The 18,854-nt window shown below is 26.6% G+C and overlaps 5 protein-coding genes across 10 annotated transcripts; 2 read left to right on the forward strand and 3 right to left on the reverse strand.

Annotated features, from left to right (window-relative positions):
• Positions 1-347: 347 nt before the first annotated feature.
• Positions 348-2,255, reverse strand: LOC100643611 (LITAF domain-containing protein). Of its 2 annotated transcripts, none has more exons than XM_003396585.4 (4): positions 2,124-2,255; positions 1,493-1,632; positions 1,244-1,400; positions 348-1,157 (listed from the first exon to the last, which is right to left on the reverse strand). In XM_003396585.4, exons 2-4 carry the CDS (start codon positions 1,605-1,607, stop codon positions 1,052-1,054), a joined length of 378 nt encoding a protein of 125 aa, XP_003396633.2. In that variant the 5' UTR covers positions 1,608-1,632; positions 2,124-2,255; the 3' UTR covers positions 348-1,051. The 2 variants fall into 2 exon arrangements, with proteins under 2 accessions (XP_003396633.2, XP_003396634.2); XM_003396586.4 differs by lacking the exon at positions 2,124-2,255 and adding an exon at positions 1,891-2,051.
• Positions 2,256-2,538: 283 nt separating this feature from the next.
• On the forward strand, positions 2,539-9,957 carry LOC100643807 (protein Jumonji). The gene is made up of 14 exons (XM_003396587.4): positions 2,539-2,754; positions 2,901-2,928; positions 3,005-3,115; positions 3,327-3,496; positions 3,565-7,165; positions 7,249-7,474; positions 7,553-7,705; positions 7,782-7,980; positions 8,067-8,215; positions 8,309-8,618; positions 8,709-9,115; positions 9,193-9,291; positions 9,369-9,671; positions 9,750-9,957. The coding sequence occupies exons 3-14, from the start codon at positions 3,030-3,032 to the stop codon at positions 9,834-9,836; spliced, it is 5,790 nt and encodes a 1,929-aa protein (XP_003396635.2). The 5' UTR covers positions 2,539-2,754; positions 2,901-2,928; positions 3,005-3,029; the 3' UTR covers positions 9,837-9,957.
• Positions 9,958-11,590: 1,633 nt separating this feature from the next.
• On the reverse strand, positions 11,591-14,158 carry LOC100643934 (solute carrier family 35 member C2). 3 transcript variants are annotated; one of them, XM_012310296.3, is made up of 8 exons: positions 13,957-14,158; positions 13,737-13,869; positions 13,280-13,507; positions 12,993-13,207; positions 12,834-12,906; positions 12,514-12,766; positions 12,234-12,409; positions 11,592-12,119 (listed from the first exon to the last, which is right to left on the reverse strand). In XM_012310296.3, exons 3-8 carry the CDS (start codon positions 13,487-13,489, stop codon positions 11,766-11,768), a joined length of 1,281 nt encoding a protein of 426 aa, XP_012165686.1. In that variant the 5' UTR covers positions 13,490-13,507; positions 13,737-13,869; positions 13,957-14,158; the 3' UTR covers positions 11,592-11,765. The 3 variants fall into 3 exon arrangements, with proteins under 3 accessions (XP_012165688.1, XP_012165686.1, XP_012165687.1); XM_012310297.3 differs by having other exon boundaries at positions 13,940-14,158; XM_012310298.3 differs by lacking the exon at positions 13,737-13,869 and having other exon boundaries at positions 11,591-12,119.
• A 754-nt stretch (positions 14,159-14,912) lies between these two features.
• Positions 14,913-16,181, reverse strand: LOC105665924 (SOSS complex subunit B homolog). The gene is made up of 2 exons (XM_012310299.3): positions 15,381-16,181; positions 14,913-15,254 (listed from the first exon to the last, which is right to left on the reverse strand). The coding sequence occupies exons 1-2, from the start codon at positions 15,837-15,839 to the stop codon at positions 15,018-15,020; spliced, it is 696 nt and encodes a 231-aa protein (XP_012165689.1). The 5' UTR covers positions 15,840-16,181; the 3' UTR covers positions 14,913-15,017.
• Positions 16,182-16,308: 127 nt separating this feature from the next.
• On the forward strand, positions 16,309-18,521 carry LOC100644133. Of its 3 annotated transcripts, none has more exons than XM_012310303.3 (5): positions 16,309-16,405; positions 16,927-17,031; positions 17,093-17,428; positions 17,511-17,720; positions 17,807-18,521. In XM_012310303.3, the coding sequence occupies exons 2-5, from the start codon at positions 16,930-16,932 to the stop codon at positions 17,978-17,980; spliced, it is 822 nt and encodes a 273-aa protein (XP_012165693.2). In that variant the 5' UTR covers positions 16,309-16,405; positions 16,927-16,929; the 3' UTR covers positions 17,981-18,521. The 3 variants fall into 3 exon arrangements, with proteins under 3 accessions (XP_012165693.2, XP_012165692.2, XP_003396638.2); XM_012310302.3 differs by lacking the exon at positions 16,309-16,405 and adding an exon at positions 16,549-16,842; XM_003396590.4 differs by lacking the exon at positions 16,309-16,405 and adding an exon at positions 16,551-16,845.
• Positions 18,522-18,854: the final 333 nt, after the last annotated feature.

Here is an 18,854-nt window from a genome sequence, read left to right on the forward strand (position 1 = left end):
ATGACTACACTTATTTTTTATGACTATTGTAAGAATTAGTTTCTTCTATAAATATACAAGTAAAAATTATTATCTTATTCAAAAATAAATTTTTTAGATTTGCTATTAGTATAAATTATTTATAAAATATCTATATTAATTTGTATTTATACATATATAGGTACTTCATTGAAAATGAGAAATGGGCATTAATTACATAATTTATGGAATATCAACTTTATTTTACATTAACATTATTAATTGATCTTATTTTTAAAATGTAACTTTTCTGTTATATGTTACAAAGTATTTATTTCTATTTGAAAACATATAAATTTTTATAAGTGATAAAAAGACAGCAGTGCACATTATTTCCAAAAAATAGTTATTTTCAATAGCATATATTTATATTCATATATACATTAAATGAGACTATATAAAAACACACAGATTGTATAAGTTTGTCATCTTTAACAATTTAAAAAAATAGATGTTTAACAGTACTTGCAATAACAACTGCTATCAGGTAATACAAGTAGAGTAAAGAAATATTGTGTATAATATTTATATATTCAACAAAAATATCAGATAGTGCTGAAAATACCTTGAATATCCTCATTTAAAAGTAATTTTATATACATGTTACATATGAAAATTTATATTGTGTACTATTTGTTGTAAACAAAATTATCAATGAACCTTGTTTTCATTTGTACATCCTGCTCAACTATTTTATACTTTTATAATGAAAAAGTTTTCAAATATAACAAATAAATTGAATTTTAGGAACTTTTTCATTTAATATTTAAATCTACGAATATTTTTAATGATCCCTTTTATGAAAGTAAATATCAAATACTTTTTTTATATAATTATGTGCAATCTTGCATTGTGCATTGTATATATCAAACTTTCATGTGAAAAATATTTGAAGCTGATTGTTTATGTTCCAAACATTGCAAATATTTGTTGAAGATAAAAACTAAAACTTATTCATTATATATGTATATATATGATGCAACTTTCAAATGGCTTCAAAGTGAAATGCAATAGATACTAGTATTGTGTTATCTTATCTCCTATAACGTCCCAGATAAGCTTTACAGTTAGGACAACTATGATGAATATCCATACATTCATCAATACAGCATGGAATCAAACAGCATCCCAACCAACATCTGTTGAAGATGATATATAAAATAGTAATATAATAAATTATTTAAGAGATACTGAATTGGTAATTGAAAAATATTTTTGTAAATACCCCATTAATGCAATTACAACCCCAGATATATAGGCAATCATGCCAGGTTCTGTCTTTGTTGTAGTATCTATTTCTGCATGGCAATGAGGACAAATTGTATGTGTTGATCCTGGCCCCAGTGGAACAATTGTTGTTACTATAGTTGGTCCACTTGTATCTATAAAGAAATAATAAATTTTTTAAATTTATTTTCTTAGTTAATTAGTTAAATTGTAGAGTTCACTATAATAAAATAAGAATAAGACATACAAGTTTCTGCAGATGTGAAAGGGCTAGCAGGTGGAACACCACCCATTGTTTGTGAATAACCAGGCGGTGCATATGGAGGTGATTCATAAGGTGGTGGTGGTCCAGTATTATACATGATGTCTTATTTATAAATAGTCTATCTATAATTAAACACAATTATGTAACTATGTATAAATGAATAACAATGGTAATAATCCATATTTTTAATCATACTTAGATGCAAATAATTCAAAATCTTTATTGTATTTTAATAAGATGTAAATAAGAATAATTGTATATAATATATGTTATATTATATCTAATATGACATATTTTTGAAAATCATTTAAAAAATTAAATTATAGAAATATCATCACGTAATCAAGTATCCAATTAATTATTAACAGAACAATTTTTACCTTATAAAATTATTAAAAATTATTAAATATACAATTTAAATATTACATTAAGTTACAAATTATAATTATTCATTAAGAGAAATATCAATAGTAATCGTATCTTAAATATCAATTAATTGATTGCGAATAATGTCAAGCTGACATTCCACTTTATTTGAGTTAATGTATGACAAGTCGCGATAATCTTTTGTTAATGTTTGTCTAATTACAAAGTACGCCATAGTTCTTCCTACCTTAGTAAAACAATTATAAATTAAGCACTAATTATTTAAACAATGTATGAGTAATTTCTAAATATAGTCCATGTGTACAATTTTAATAGGTTTGAGGTGTAAACACGAAAAACGTAACAAATATTCTTATGCACATACATATATAGATGGCAGAATAGGAGTTTCATGAACATTCCATTGAAATTAATATCTCTGCTAATATCGATTATTTAACATTTTTCAATTCAAATATTGTTTTTTAATCTTTCTTTTATCTAAATTAATTTAATAAATAATGAATAAGGAATTTTTGACATATGTAAGGTATGTACATAAGAAGGTGCTAATAATTTCTTCTACACATGTCTTATATATTTTTTCCATTGGTTGAATGCTTAATGTAAGTAAAGCAAACCGTACTATGTTCAACACAATGCGGTACATGCAATGTGGATAAGTCTTGAGAAATCAATATCATTTTATAGTGCATATCTATGTATATCTACATCATAGATCAGAGCGTGGTATTTAATCTTATTTGACACAATAAACAATCGTTCGCTCAGTGTAAAGAACAGATGTTAGGTGGTTTTATGCATTATCAATTCTTAATTATCTAATTTAAATGAAAAATACTCTGAAGCATTAAAAGGTTATAGAAGAACATAAATTCTTAAATTTTATATTTTTTCTTATTGAATTTTTTTATATTAAATGTTTGTTATTTGTAACAATACTCGTATCTCATTTTATATAATGTAATGTTTCTAAATATTTTTTAACTTCTCATTTTTTTAGTTTTTGTAAAAATGAAGATATTGATCAGGTAATAGTTTAATTTTCTGTAATCAAGTATTAATGAACATATTTCTGTATCAAACTTTTGTGGTTGTTTTTGACAGAAGTATTTTTTAATAAAATTGCAAAATGGTGTTAAGTCGAAATGATAAAAGAAAAAGGAAAGAAGGAGATTTGGTGGATCTTATGGAGCCACTCTCCGAATCTCCAAAGAGGTAAATAAATAAACATTTTAACATAACTAATGAGTACTTTGTTATAGACTAGTTAATATACATTTTTTGTGCAATATATGAATTTGAAGATGTGCAAATATGTTTAAGATAATTATATTCTTTAAATGATTTAAAAAGGATTTTATATAATTATGATATAATATAGCTTTTATTTTTATTATTTATTTTTTACATATATTGTTTATCGTAGGACCAAAGTACATGCACAAAGAAAATTTGCACAAGGTGCAACAACAGTTTTCAATCCTTCACATACTCCAATCAAGGATAAAGAAAAGACTAAACCAGCAGTTATAACAGAATTAATAACTCACAAACGACCAAATACAGAAGACTTCTTAACATTTTTGTGCTTTAGAGGTTTTTAAAATTTTACTTCATATTTAATTAATTTTATGTATCAATAATTAATTCGAATCTTTATATAGGAACTCCAATTTTACCTCCAAGCTTAAATTTTTTCAATGTTGGAAGTAAAAAGGAAAAGCCAGATACTAAGCCAGCACGTATAGCAACAGATAAAACTATATCTTCAACTAGTACATCTATTGAAAATCAAAAACCAGATTCAAGTCAGAAAAGTATCACAAAAGTGAAACCTATTATTACTGACAAGAAGAAAGTCTCAAATACAATACAGAAAAATATTACAACATTTAAAAGTACTACATCTACAGTACAAGCACTCAAAAAGAAATATCAAGAACAGCGTCTTGCTAAACAAAGAATCAAAAATAAATTTAAAACATCATGTGTTATGAGAACAAGATCTTGTACAGAACGAACGTTATTAAAATCTGTAAACAAGTTAGCACCCAGAAAATTTTTACCAAGAATTGAAACTAAGAGACTTGGTTTACGAAGTAGTGTGCTTACAGATAAAACAAAAACAGGTCCTTCAAAAGTTAAACCTGTACCATCTAAACCAAAGAAGAAAGTTATAGTAAAACAAAAGAATAGTGATACATCAAATTCTGATTCTACATCTGAAGAAGAAGAAGAAGGTCCTTTGGAAAAATCAGCACCACAGATGAAACGTACAATTCAAAAGACTGTGCAAAAAAACATATGTACAAGAAGTAAATCTGAAATGAGAAGAATTACACGTTCTCATAGTGGCACAATTTCCCCAAAAAATCTTTGTAGGAGACCAACAAGAAAAACTAAAGAAGCAGCTGCTGTATATATGGAAATTCTTGGACGGAAACTCGTAAGTCCTGATTTAGAAAATGATGATAATGTTTCTATGGACAGTTTTCCAGAATTACCAAATACACGTAAAACTACTCAACCAGAAAATGAAATCAAAACTAAAGTAAAACAATCTGTTACAAAAACAACTGCTAAAAATAAAGATAATAAAATTACTTCTATTCATAATACATCAAATAAACGATTGGATAAGACCAAAACTAATAAAATTGCTTTTAAAAGTAAAAGATTAATAAGAGTTCACAAGTATTGTGAAATTGATAGTGATGAAGAATCTGTAAGTTCTAATGGTACTAGTAATACAAGACCTGTTACAAGAAGAAGTTTAGGAAAATTAAATAAACCTGTAAGTCGCTATCTTAGATCTTCTACTAAAAATATAACTACAAGAATGGAGATTCAAAATAATATAAGTATTAAATCAAAATGTCAAGTTCAAAATAATGCAAAATTTAATAAAGAAAAATTTGTAACTAAACGTAAACGAGAACAAAGCTCTACTAAATCATTACCTGAAAAAGGTAATGGACTAAAGCAAAAGGAATTAAAGGATACTGAATTTGAAAGTACAGATTCTGATGAAGAAACATTAGGAATGTTGCTCAATAAATTAAAAAGAAAGAAAGATGATAATGTACAAAAGGAGATTGTTAATAAAAATAACAATCAAGATATTGATAATAAAATTGAGCAGTCTTTAAATGAAAATTTTGTAAAAACCGACCTTTCAAAAATATCAGACGACGAAGAATCTTTTCGGGGATTTACGAAGAAAGCAATATCCAAAGTATTAAACTCTTGTCAAACACATGTTAATGTTAATCTTCTGACCACGAAAAAGACCAGTGATAAATTAGAAACAGCTAAAATAGAAAATGAACAAAATTCATATGTAGCTAATAAAGAGGTAGATAAGAAATTGTCGAGTAATGAACCTTTACTAAGCATAAATTCTCCACCAGTATTAAATATACCATATAGTCAGCATCTTCAAAAATCTGAAAAAGATAAATCAGAGTTACCTGATTTAATATCTGATGAAATAGAGCAAGAAATATCAACAAATACTGAAAAAGAATGTCATCATAAAACAGAGATTTCATCCACAAATGTTATAGATATGTCTTTATCAACATTGCATGTAAGAAAAGAGAAAGTAAATATGTCGACTGAACAAATTGAAAAATGGTTAAATGAAAGCTCATTTGCTAAAGAGGAAAGTAAGTTAGAAATGGAAAATGTGTCTACTTTTAAATATGATGTTTGTGAAAAGAAGACTGATGTATCACATTTATCAATTTCAACAAAAATTCAACATTTGGTAAGACCAGTTAATGTTACACTTTCTAAATTAGCAGAGAAGGCTAATGTAAAAGATCGCATAAATACATATAATAAATATGCTCCCATTATAACAGGAGAATTACAATCTGATATAAAACAGCAGAATGAGTTTTCTAATATTAATATTAATATTAACATTAACAAACAGAATACAAATTTAAAAGATATTAACAAAGGGCAGAACATAAAGCCAAATAAAGACTCATGTTCTGGGGAAGAAGGTGATGGTGCACTAAAACCTGATCAAAATTCTACAGATAGTTCTAATGAAAAAAAGATATCAACAGAGAAGAAAACCATATTTCAACCAAGAAAACCCTTTTTACCAAAAGTTAAAGAACGTAAAACAGTAACTCCTAATGCAAATGCATTTTCTCCAGAAAATGAAAGCAGTGTTTATGCATTTGAAAGTGACACAGAAATCCCTGTTAGTACTCCTTTTAGACGTAAAGCTCGAGAATCTAAATCAAACGTGATTCATAATCTATCCCAGACGGATGCAACTAAATCTGAAAATAATTCAAATAAATTTGATAACGCTGCAAATAAATCTGAAAATAATACAAATAAATTTCTCAATAATGCAAATAAATCCGAAAATAACATAAATAAATCTGTGAGTGAAGCAAATAAAAATGTAGAAAGAATAATAAAAGATAATTGTGAAATGACAATATTTAAAGAAAATTCCATCAATAATTCTGCAAAAAATGAAAATGAAATAGTAGAAATAAAAAATATATCAAATACAACATTAAATGTAAACAAATTTGAATTACCAAAAAATTTTGCAACTTTGGCTAATATACAAGTTTTACCATTAGATAAATTAACAACAACTTGGAGTAATGTAAATTGTAGTACTTCAATAGCTGTACAAGTAAATCTTGATGATAATGCACAAACACAAAAGCAGATTGGAGAAAGTGATACAAATCAACAAAAAAGCACAGAGATATCTACTCAGACTGAAAGCAACAATGAAAATGATGATGAAAATGATGGTCAACTGTTTTATATACCTTTACAAGCTGTCACAAGGAATGGACCAAATTTAGTTCAAGGACAGCAATTAATTCAAGGTGTAGCTGTAAAACTCGGTACTGAAGGACCAAATGGTCCTAATCAAAAAGTTCTTTTAAGAGCAAAATTGGTTACTAAACCTCCATCATCAATTGCACGTTGTCCTCCTGTAGGAACAGTACAGCCTACAACTCGTACTCCACCTAATTCTACTCTAATAACAACTGATCATTCAATACCATCTACTTCTTCAAGTACAGCATCAACTGTTACTACATCTAATTCTGAACTTCAACCATCTACTCCAAATAAAAATGAAACCATAGTACAAATTGCAAATAGACAAAATATTGGAACTGGATTAAATATAGGAACTGAAAAATTGCCAAAATCTCCAAAAACTCCTAGAGAAAGAAAAACCTCAATTGATTCAAATAAGAATGGGAAAAGGTAATACAACTTGAACGTAGCAAGAATTGCAGCTTCACTTTTCACTTTATTAAATACATTATTATGTATTTCTAAAATTTTAGATGCCAGATCAAAGCAAAACAGAAGGCTTCTGAAATTTATTCTCCTGTCAATAATGTAACATTTCCAAGTGCAAAAGATGAAAATAATGAAGCACGATTAGTTGAAGCTCCAACATTTCATCCTACTGAAAAAGATTTCCAAGATCCTTTGGAATACATAGACAAAATAAGGCCAATTGCAGAGAAATTTGGAATATGCAGAGTTGTACCACCACCTAATTTTAAAGTAATATTCATTAAAAGCTGTTGCATAATTAAATGTATATATTTACGAAATATAAATACATTTTTTTCTCTATTTTAGCCGGAATGCAAAGTATCAGATGATATGAGGTTTACTGCTTACAATCAATATGTGCATCGTATGTTACATAGATGGGGTCCCAATGTGAAAGAAATGATGGCTATAAAGAAATATTTAGCTACACAAAGCATAACATTAACTCATCCACCTTGGGTACAGTTTTATATTTATGATTTCTTTCTATTCTTTTTAGTATGTTTATTATTCCAATTTTTTTCCTTTTTTATAGATTGGTGGTATGGAAGTTGATTTGCCTCATTTATATCAAACAGTTCAAAGTTTAGGCGGATTAAAAGAAGTAATTGAAAAGAAAAAGTGGCAGAAAGTAGCTGATGGGATGAAAATACCAAAATCTGCTCAAGATCGTGTAACCAAATTGGATGACATTTACTGCAAATACTTATTACCATATGATACATTATCTCCAGGTATTTGTGCATAAATATAGAAAATGTACTAATATAAGAAACTATAATATTTTAAAATTATTTATCAACAAAATAATGCGATTTAGAGGAACGAGGTAAATTATTCGATGAAGTCGAATCTGAGTGGATGAAAAGAGAAAGTAGAGTTTTACAAAGACAAAATGCACCAATAAGTGAAAATGAAGAAGATGATGATGATGATAGTTCTGACGAAATTGAGGAATGCATCGTTAAAGTGAGAATTCTAAAATTATAATCATAACTATATAATTTTCAGTTCTTCATGATTTATATAATATATTGTATATATAAATATACAATTTTACAGGGTAGAAACATGCCTTTAAACGCTTTTTATCGTATTGCACGAAACACACAACGTATGTGGTTTGGTGAAAATCAACGATCTGGAAACGAAACAGAAGGCGCTTCTGCCGATGAAGTTGAAAGTGCATTTTGGAAACATGTTGCAGAAAGGAAGAGACATGTTTGTGTACATGCTGCAAGCATTGATTCAAGTGGACGCGGTTTTGGATTTTCGGTTGCTAAAAATAGCCCATTCGCAAGACATCCATGGAATCTTAAAGTACTTACTAATAACGCTGGCTCAGTACTGAGAGCTTTAGGTCCTATAATGGGTATAAAACATTTCTTTAAATTTCTATAACTAAAACATTTGTTATAAATTGATATGTCCTTATTTATAACCGTTTTAATTTTATTTGTAGGTGTGACTGTACCTACACTTCATGTGGGTATGTTATTTAGTGCATGTTGTTGGTACCGTGATCCTCATGGTCTTCCTTGGATAGAATATTTGCATACTGGTGCTAAGAAAATTTGGTATGGTATACCCGACGAACACAACAATAACTTTAGAGAGGCTCTTTCAAAAATGGTTCCACGATATTGTAAAAATAAAACTATATGGCTGCCATCAGATACAGCAATGGTTCCTCCAGAATTATTGGTTAGTAACGGAGTATCACTATGCCAGACTGTTCAGGAACCAGGGCAATTTATAGTTGTATTTCCTAAAGCATTTACATCAAGTATATGCACTGGTTATGTAGTATCTGAAAGTGTTTACTTTGCACAACCATCCTGGTTAGAAACTGCTGAACAAGTATTTAAAGTAAGTGAATAACATTCCTCTATTTTTATTTTACATATTTTATAGAATGGCAAAATAATTTTTAATAATTATTATAGGATATACAAGATAGTTGTGAACCATCAATCTTTTCATTTGAAAGATTATTATTTAATATTATTAATGACTCTAGATCTCATATAGAAGTATTAAAACAGGTAAATATGAGAGTTAATAATTATGAGATAAAAAATGTAAAACTACATAAATGATTTATAAATAATTATATTTGCAGATTCTAGCAAGTGTAATTAAAATTCGTGAAAAAGAAATAAGTTATCGTAAACAATTAGAATCAGTAGGTCTCATAAACACAGAAAGATTACCTTTACCAGATAGTGGAAAACGAAAAAAAGGAAAAAAAGTGAAAGAAGATGATGGTGACTTTGAATGTGAAACTTGTAGAGCTAATTTATTTGTTTCATTAGTGAGTAATTCACAAGATGACAGTGTTTACTGTTTACCACATGCATTGCAATTATTTAATAGAAAGAAACAAATTTTAAAACATTGTACTCTAATGTACACATACAACGAGGTAAATGTGTTTTTTTTTAGCTCAAGTGGCTTTTATAAATAATAATTCTATTTAAGATAATTTTTATTTTCGTAATAGGAGGAATTAAATGATTTGATCCATAAACTAGAAGAAAGAATTGAAGCCAAATCTAAAAAGACTAATCAAATGAAACAAACAAAGTAAGGGGTTTACAAAGTTATTTATTAAATTACATACATAACAATTATTTATTAATCTATCTAATAATAATTACAGAATTTTGTTTTATATATATGTCGGAGATGAAAGAACACCGGAACCTTCCCTTTGGAACTTTGGGAAGACCCCTTAGTACTGTAATCTAGATTCCACCATAGCCGTGTTCAGAAACTGTTGTCATTCGATCCGACTATACTTATTTGAGATTTATGATAGTGAGCTCGGGCTCGAGGCGACAACCAGTCGCCGAACGTAACCGCGGTCAACAGGATGTCAAACTTGTATACTTCGTGAGAGTCTAAGTTATACTCGGGTTGCCACACAGAGCAAGCACTACGTACCTGAGAATTACTTGGATCGTCGTTAAGATCGTATGGAAGAGTGGAATGACAACAGTTTCTTAATACGGCTGTGGTGGAATCTAGATTACAGTACTAAGGGGTCTTCCCAAAGTTTCAAAGGGAAGATTCCGGTGTTCTTTCATCTCCGACATATATATATATATATATATGAAAGATGAAAGATATATATATATATATATCATATTTATTATTTTTCTCATAATAATACAATTGTATAAAAAAAATTTGTTTCGTAATTTTAAAGCGAATCAACTTCATTATTAGTATTAGTATACTATTAAAAAAAATTAAATAATTTAATGTGAACCTCTAATGAAATCCCTAAGTTTCAAAATAAAAAGATTACTTTTACCATCTGTAAATCGTACTTCTAATTGCAAGTACGATACCAAAACATATTTTTTGCATTTTATTCTCGTATATTATAATTATAAATATAAGGTGTATGAATATATAAACTATGTTTCAATAGTTTACAGAGTTATAGAAATATGATCTTATTAAATATTTCTTACAATAGACGAATTCCATAGGACTTATTTAAGAATCAAATAAATAATAACATATAATAGCATACTTATGTATACAAAGTTTATTATGAATACTTTAAGATTATAAAATAAAAATTATAACATTCTCAATATGAGAACATACATATTAAATAAATTTCTTTGACAAAATACATTATTATTATCCTTATGCAAATTAACATGTATATCATAAAATCAAATAAATTACCATAAAATTACATAATTACATGAAGCATTGTTTTTATACTGTATAATTAATTTCTATAATATTAATATCAAATTACATAAAATACGATTTATGAATATAAAAAATTAATAATGTCTTTGTCTACTGCAACGTTTTTGTATATTTGTCCTTATAATATTATAAGAATAATATTAAATAACAATAATGGATGTTCACACAAATTTTGATTAAAAAGTTGTTAATTAGATATACCTTTTTTTAAATTAATAATAATTTATAAAATGTGCATAGTTTTTCAATGTTTACATTATCATCTATTATTATGCTGTGTATTTCTGGAAGTCTTGTTATTTGTATATAAATATATGTATATAACATAAATAAGATCAAATGCGAAAAATACTACTAAATAATAAAGTATAGTTATGCTATATTTAAGCAAGGAACTAATAACACAGACTGTAAGTAAATAATTATAAAATAAATTTTCTTTTAAAGTTATTTACTATACATATATGTACTTTGTTTTATATATGTATATTATTTGCACTCTAAGTTTTTAAGTGTTTAAACAAAAATTTGTTTGTTTTTCGAAATAATATTAAAAAAATAAATTTATACATAATTTTACATGCATAAATTATATCCTTAAAAATAGGGCATACATTACAATTATTAACATTTTCATTGAAAATTAAGGATTATAAATTTAATAATTAAATTGAGGTGTAAAAATATGTATAAAATGCGGGAAATAGTATATAATTAGATATGGAATGACTTTTCAGAATAAATAAATTTTATGTCCTTGTATATCAATGTTAAAGTTTAGACTTTACTGTTCCCTACGTTGCAATATATTAGATAGTATCTGAGTAGAATTCTCACCATGTTTAACTGGATCATCTTCGTCTGAACTGAATTCCGCGTTTAAAAGATTTGTTAACGATGTAGATTTTTGAGTTAACAAAGGTAAATTTGTATCGATTACCTCTTCACTTTTAAAATTATTACTTGAAAGAGAATTTACTTGTAATTCCAAATTTTCAGCTTTTTTGTTCCTATTGGATAATGCTTTTTGTATCGTATGAATTGTGATTCCACAAAGGCACATTAACAATCCTACAAAATTAAGATGACTCATTTGATCACCTTCCCATTCAACAGCCAAGATTAAAATAAATATTTCCTAGAAAGACAATAATTTAAAGATTTTTACCCAAATATTGATATTTTACTTGTATATTCCAATATTCAGTAAAGTTATATAATATTATGTTATTCTTATATGTAGTTAATTTACCTTAATTATGCCAATAATTGAAAGTGTAAGACTAGAAGTATATGTAACAACTAAAAATTCCATAACTTCCATATGGAAAGCTATAATAGCACTTCCAAATACAGTAATTGTAGTCATTGTAATAGTTTGAACATCATTCCAATCTGTATTTTTAAAAGTATTGTATAGATGAGATCCTAAAAATAATATATTTTTTCACCCTTTTCAAAAACACAGTAACATAATATTTACATATACAATTTAAAAAAAGAATATAGCTGTACATCTTACATATATATACCTTCAAACCATATCATCACTGGTACAATAGGTAATAACATCCATAACTGCATATAGTACATCATGTCAATTGGACTTTTCATTCCAAGTTTAGATTTTTGCATAACTAGTTGTGTCATAGTCCACCGAATACCACTTAAAAATGATGCTAAGAGGCAAATTACAAATCCGAAAACTTCAAATTGTGTTGATTTATAGGTAAACATAAATAAACCTCCTGATATCATTACTACAATACATGATAATGTCCAAGACTATAACAAAATTATTTCTTTAATATATTATATTTGAAGCATTCATATAGGAAATTAATATTACTACCTTTTTCTCCAACTTCAAAAAGAGTGCAAATCCAAGAATAAAAATAATAGAAGTTGATTTTGTCATAGTATATCTAAATAACAATATAATTCATTAATACTATCACAAAGTCGTAAATATATTTTATTTTGTTCTTAATGTAGAATAATAAATACATACAATGACATAGTAATTAATGAAATTGCCCAATTTGATAGACCTATATCAAGGCCACTAGCTATGCCAATTGGCATAACCATTCCTATTATGCTTTGTAAAGGAAGTTTTAATTGTTGTTGTTTCTTCCAACATGTTTTAATACATCTTATTGAAGCAGAAAACAAAAATTTTATTAATAAGTGACATATCACCACAACAAGTGGAAAATGAAATCCCTAAAAAATGAGTGCATATATAAAATAAAATCAAATAATAAACTTTTATAAATCACAGATATCTTCACTTACATATGTATTATAAAGCCATTGTACATAAAAAGTTAAACCTACAGACAACACAAAATAGCACAGAATTAATATGATAATTTGAAAAGATTTTTTCCAAAAAGATACTTCTTTTTTGGACACATTTGGAAACTCTTGGACTGGTTCAAGAAAATAATCTGATGTATCATCTGTATCTTTCGCAATTTGATATTTTATATGTGATCTTGTCATACTTCAGAAAAAAATAATCTGTAATTAGAAATTTACAATATTAAATATAGTATTAAAAGTGTATAAATAATATATTCATTTACTACATAACACAGTTAAACATAAGAAACAGTGAATTATTAAATGGTATTTGCAGAATACAATTCTTATTTTAAATCAATAACACTTTTAAGATTTACGATTTATGATAACATTATGCAATGTAGTAAAATATAACCGAATGTTATAACAAATATGTTAAACGTACCGTCTTCGAATTCTTTAAATACATAAAAAGTATTCATAAATTGTTATGTCTAACTTAGACATCTGTTATTTTAAGTTATATGTTTAACAAAAAAAATAATTGTGTAACAATGACGACAGAATTCACATTCATTCTGTAAATTTATAATGTATTTAAAATTACAAGTGAGAACATTAGAAAGAAAACAAAATTAAAGTACATACATATCGTTATCACTTACTTCGATGTGACATACGATATACATAAACGTGAAGTCATGTATAAACATAACCTAAAAATTATAGTAGACAAAAATGTGACATATCACAATCTGATAAATGCATATTATCACAGTAATCTTCGTATCATTTTGAAATTTCTTATGGTGGTAAACTTATTTGTAGAATTATCTATACTTTGGCTGAGTTTTTTTAAAAACATTGACTTTAAAGTAAACACAAATACTTAATATATTCTTACTTTTTAATAATTGGGTTATTTATTATCTGGCACATCCATTATTTAAAAAATTGACACTAATTTTAATGTTATAAAAATTGAATTTAATTATGTACAAAATATAAATATTAAATAAAAATAGGGTCAATGTACACAAAATAATTGATAGTTAAATTGATAGTTGTAAGTAGTAATAAATACTGTACATATTTAGTTTTCTATTTAACGCTTCTGATGAAAATATACAAAGTCAATAATCACATATTTTTATTTTAATGTATATTTACACTGAGTAACAACATCATATAATAAATTCAAATATGTTTTATATTAAATGTTTTGTATATAGATTGAATATTTTTCAAAATTATTTTATCCTTATTTACTCAGTGTAAATTAAATTTATACATATTATTATTCTTTATTTTATAAAATATATTTTAAAAAATTAGCAAATAAAATTATTTATCAGTTAAATGCAGATATTATATACTTTATATATATATTACATTCATTTATCAGAGTAAGAGAAATTTGATACTTTTACTATGATTTGAAGACAAGCTCCAGATTTAAATTAAGAAATGTACAAAATTCAATGATTCTAAATATATGAATTAAAATTAATTCACTGGTAATAATATTTTTCATCTATTCTACTTAATTGGATTGTCTTCAATTCATGATGTTATATTCTAAGACAAATCTATCGTATACATTAATTCATGAATACACATATACAGGATTATTAAAAAAACAGTATATTACAGTTATCCTAAATATTATATAACCAATTGCATATTTTTATTACACATATATAATTAACCACTTCTTATTTATATGTTATCTACGATCACTGCGTCCACCATTTCTGTACCCTCCACGACCACGAGAATTAGTTTTTGTTGTAACAGATGTTTTTGTTGTTGAATCACCAGAATATCTTGCAGATCCTCCTGGGAGTCCTGAAGTATTGCCACTATTTCCACCAGTGCTATTATTATTATTGTTTCCACTTTTTGTTGTTGTTGAACTACCAGAAGTACCACTAGCAGGTGTTGTTGAATTACTTTGAATTGCCTATGATAAAATAAATTAATACTAATATTAATAGAAGCACTAAAAATAGCTACACTATTTGTAAAATTAGAAATAAATCTATTATTAATATCTAATTAAAAGCAATGAATATATTGCACAATATACCAATGGTTGCCTTCCAGATTGGCCAGTGATATTATTTGCATTACCATTATTTGTAATAGTATTGTTTACATTACTACCAGGTGGACCAGAACCACTTTGGTTAATCATTTGTTGCGCCAAAGCAGGATTTGGTTCACTCATGTTTAACTGTTCATTTATTACCATACAAAATTCACCAATTTTTTGTATGTCTCCATTTTTTCCAGAATACAGAGTTAAGCATTGTCTCCAAACAGAAGCATAACCTTTTGTTAATCTTACAATATCCCCTGGTACTAAAAGCTGTCCAGGTTCGTCCCAAATTGAAACATTCATGCATGCTGTACTGTCTGCCACTTTAAACGTTCGAACTTCGCGGTTTTCTTTGGTAATGGTAGGATGACCAACTTCCAGAACAATAAACACTACATTAATGTTTTTTTGACCCGGCCGTATGTCTTTTATCAATACGTATTCCATTGTTTTGACAATCAATATGCACTTTACACTAGCACTCTTTACGAATAATTACCTATATGTATTACGAATAATTACCTATATTTGAAAATACGTCAGATATACTTTGTTACTTTACGTATTATTTAATTTAACTTCCCTATTATCTTCAATGTGTTGTTTGATATCGTATAACTACATCAATTTCTTTCTACCAGTAGTTAGAATGACACTAATGAATGTTTAAAATATTTGGTTGCGTAAAGTAAGAAAGAAGTTCATTAGAAAGGTAATACGGGTGTTATGCTGTTGGTAGCTGGTAGAATGAATGTCGGCCATCTTATTTTGGTACGTCATATAGACACTAGTTTCGCTACTGTCCTATAATATGCGCGTCATCGAAATAATCTGGCAGCAGCTGGTTGTAACATGAATGTCTGTTATTATTACGTAGGGTAAAACTGATACATCTATTCGAAACATACATATATATGTATTATATGCATATATGCAAATACATGATTATCTATACACAACTTGTATACATATATACGTAGCAACTGCATATAGAATTTACGTATACATTAAATGTATGCACTTTAGTTTATTCTTTTATAGTGATAAAAAAGAACAATTTTACTACTATACAAAGTATACACATTGTTTGTTATATATGAAAATTATATTTAAATCCTTTCAATTGAAACTTTATGTTATGTCGATTACGTTATGATTTTTAAAGATTAATATAGTCTGTTGAAAAATTGCGACTGAATTGTAAACGAAATTATTTTTCATTTAACAATATGTAGAATGTAATTTAACTGTAGATCTATGAAATTTACCTAGTAAAAGATTCAAAATCTATTCCCTGAAATTTGTCATATCAGTTAGCAAGTTAGGTAAACGCATTCTACTACTACGAAGTTTGTGTTCCACTCGATAATTATTCAAGAAATAAAAATATTTTTAAAGATCTGCTTATTTTTGAATGCCTATCAATGTTAATCCAGGGAGATAATCATAAGTAGTAATATTGAACTTCTTTTTGTTATGACAATATTAGTTTAAGAAGCTAATGTTAAAGCTAATGTCAACATTATACTTTTAGATAATGGACGTGGACGAATCTCTGGATCCGAAAGAATTGAAAGTTACCCTCGAAACATATAAAAAATTGGCAAATGATTTTGCAAATCATGATACAATTTTGAAGGTAGGAAATTTTTCAAAATTTGTTTATACTTTATTTTTATAACAAGGATTACTGATTTTAGGATAAAACAGTTTTGTCGTATGTAGCGTATGTCTTAGAAGTACCCGATTTTGAGATTGTTAATTTGAGTTTAGATATTTTGGAGTTATTTGTTAAAAACGTGGATAATTATGTACACATAACCTCTACTTTTGGAGTTCGTGAAGCCTTGGATGCAATTATAAATAAGTACAATATAGATAAACCAAAGATATCTAAACGAGCACAATGTATAAAAGATGACATAGAAAGAATGAAACCACCAATATATAATTTACGTAGCAGATGTAAAAGAGTTATAGAGCCTAAAAAGTTAAAGACTCATGTGATTGTATTACATGTTCAAGGCTTATTACCGGTAAATACATACAGATAGTATGTTTATATTTTAATTTTATGTATTTATTATTTCATAAAAATTATATATGCATATGAAATAGGAAACTCGTGCAGAGTTGGAGGCAATATTAATAAGAATCAATGGACTAGTTTCTCTGGTAGTTGATGTAGAACATCAGCGTGTTACAATGCGTACTTTAAGTTATGTTACTGCCAAACAAATTGCAGAAGCTATCCAAAAAAATTCTGAGAATATGGAAGCAAGATTGGTGACACGAAATAAATTCAATCAAGAGTATCTCGTTAAATTGGTAAATATTTGTACAGAGCAGAATTTCTAAATTTTAGGATTAAAATGAGTTGTGATTTTTTTATTAACAATGTATTTAATCATAAGATTCATACTGGAAATAATGGTGATACTGAAGACATGCCAGACTACTTACCTGAAGAAGATGAACAAGAAGATGAGAAAGAAGGAGTTGTATCATTATTGACTGGATTAAGACAAAGCGCTTCATCATTGTATAAATCCACTGCAGAATTTCTGCACAATTCATTTTATTGGTAAATTTGTATGCTCTAGTATATTAAATATTATTTTTTATTCTATTATCAATGAACAACTTTATAAAAGTAGAAAATGTTTGAAACTATAATTCTTCATAAACATGTTTTAATTTTTATTTATTTGACATGTAATCTCAAGTTATCCATTTTCCATGACAGTTAATATAATACTCAAATATTCACTATATTTATTAAAATAGACTGAATATCTACCAGAAAGTGTAAATAAATTTAGTTTTTATTATATGTAATAAAAATTTGATGTCCATGTTTAATGTTTGTCCTCGAGTAAACTGTACATATGTAATGTATTAAATCTTGTAATTAAGTAGAGCTATAAAATATAGAAATTGCAATATGATGATCTAAGTGATTAGAACTTTTACATGTTCAATAATATAATAGAATAAAAACATAATCATTAATTTGATAAATGTGAACAAGACTCAGATCGCTATTTTATGCTGAATGGATATTGAAACAGTGTTATACAGAAAGAAATTTATTTCAAATTATGTTAAATATATATAATAATTAAAATATTACGTTGTTTGTATCTATAGCAACTTTTATTGCTAGTAAGGTTTTTCTATCATAATAATATGTATACTTTGTTGTTAAAAATAGGCTGTGCAAATATTTATTGTATTTTAATAAGTTAATATATATATACTTACATGTAAAGTAACATACTACCACATACCATCATTTTTCTTTACAATATTTGCTTTTTACTTAAATAAAGATTTCAGATCATATGTATATATTTTGTTTTCAAATGTTAATGCATATATAAATAATTAATACTTTATAATTTATATAAAAATAGTTTTATTTTAACAAAATCAAGTTATCTAATAAGTTTACAATGTTAT

This window comes from Bombus terrestris, chromosome 7, assembly GCF_910591885.1.
Source record: "Bombus terrestris chromosome 7, iyBomTerr1.2, whole genome shotgun sequence".
Taxonomy (NCBI): Eukaryota; Metazoa; Arthropoda; class Insecta; order Hymenoptera; family Apidae; genus Bombus; species Bombus terrestris.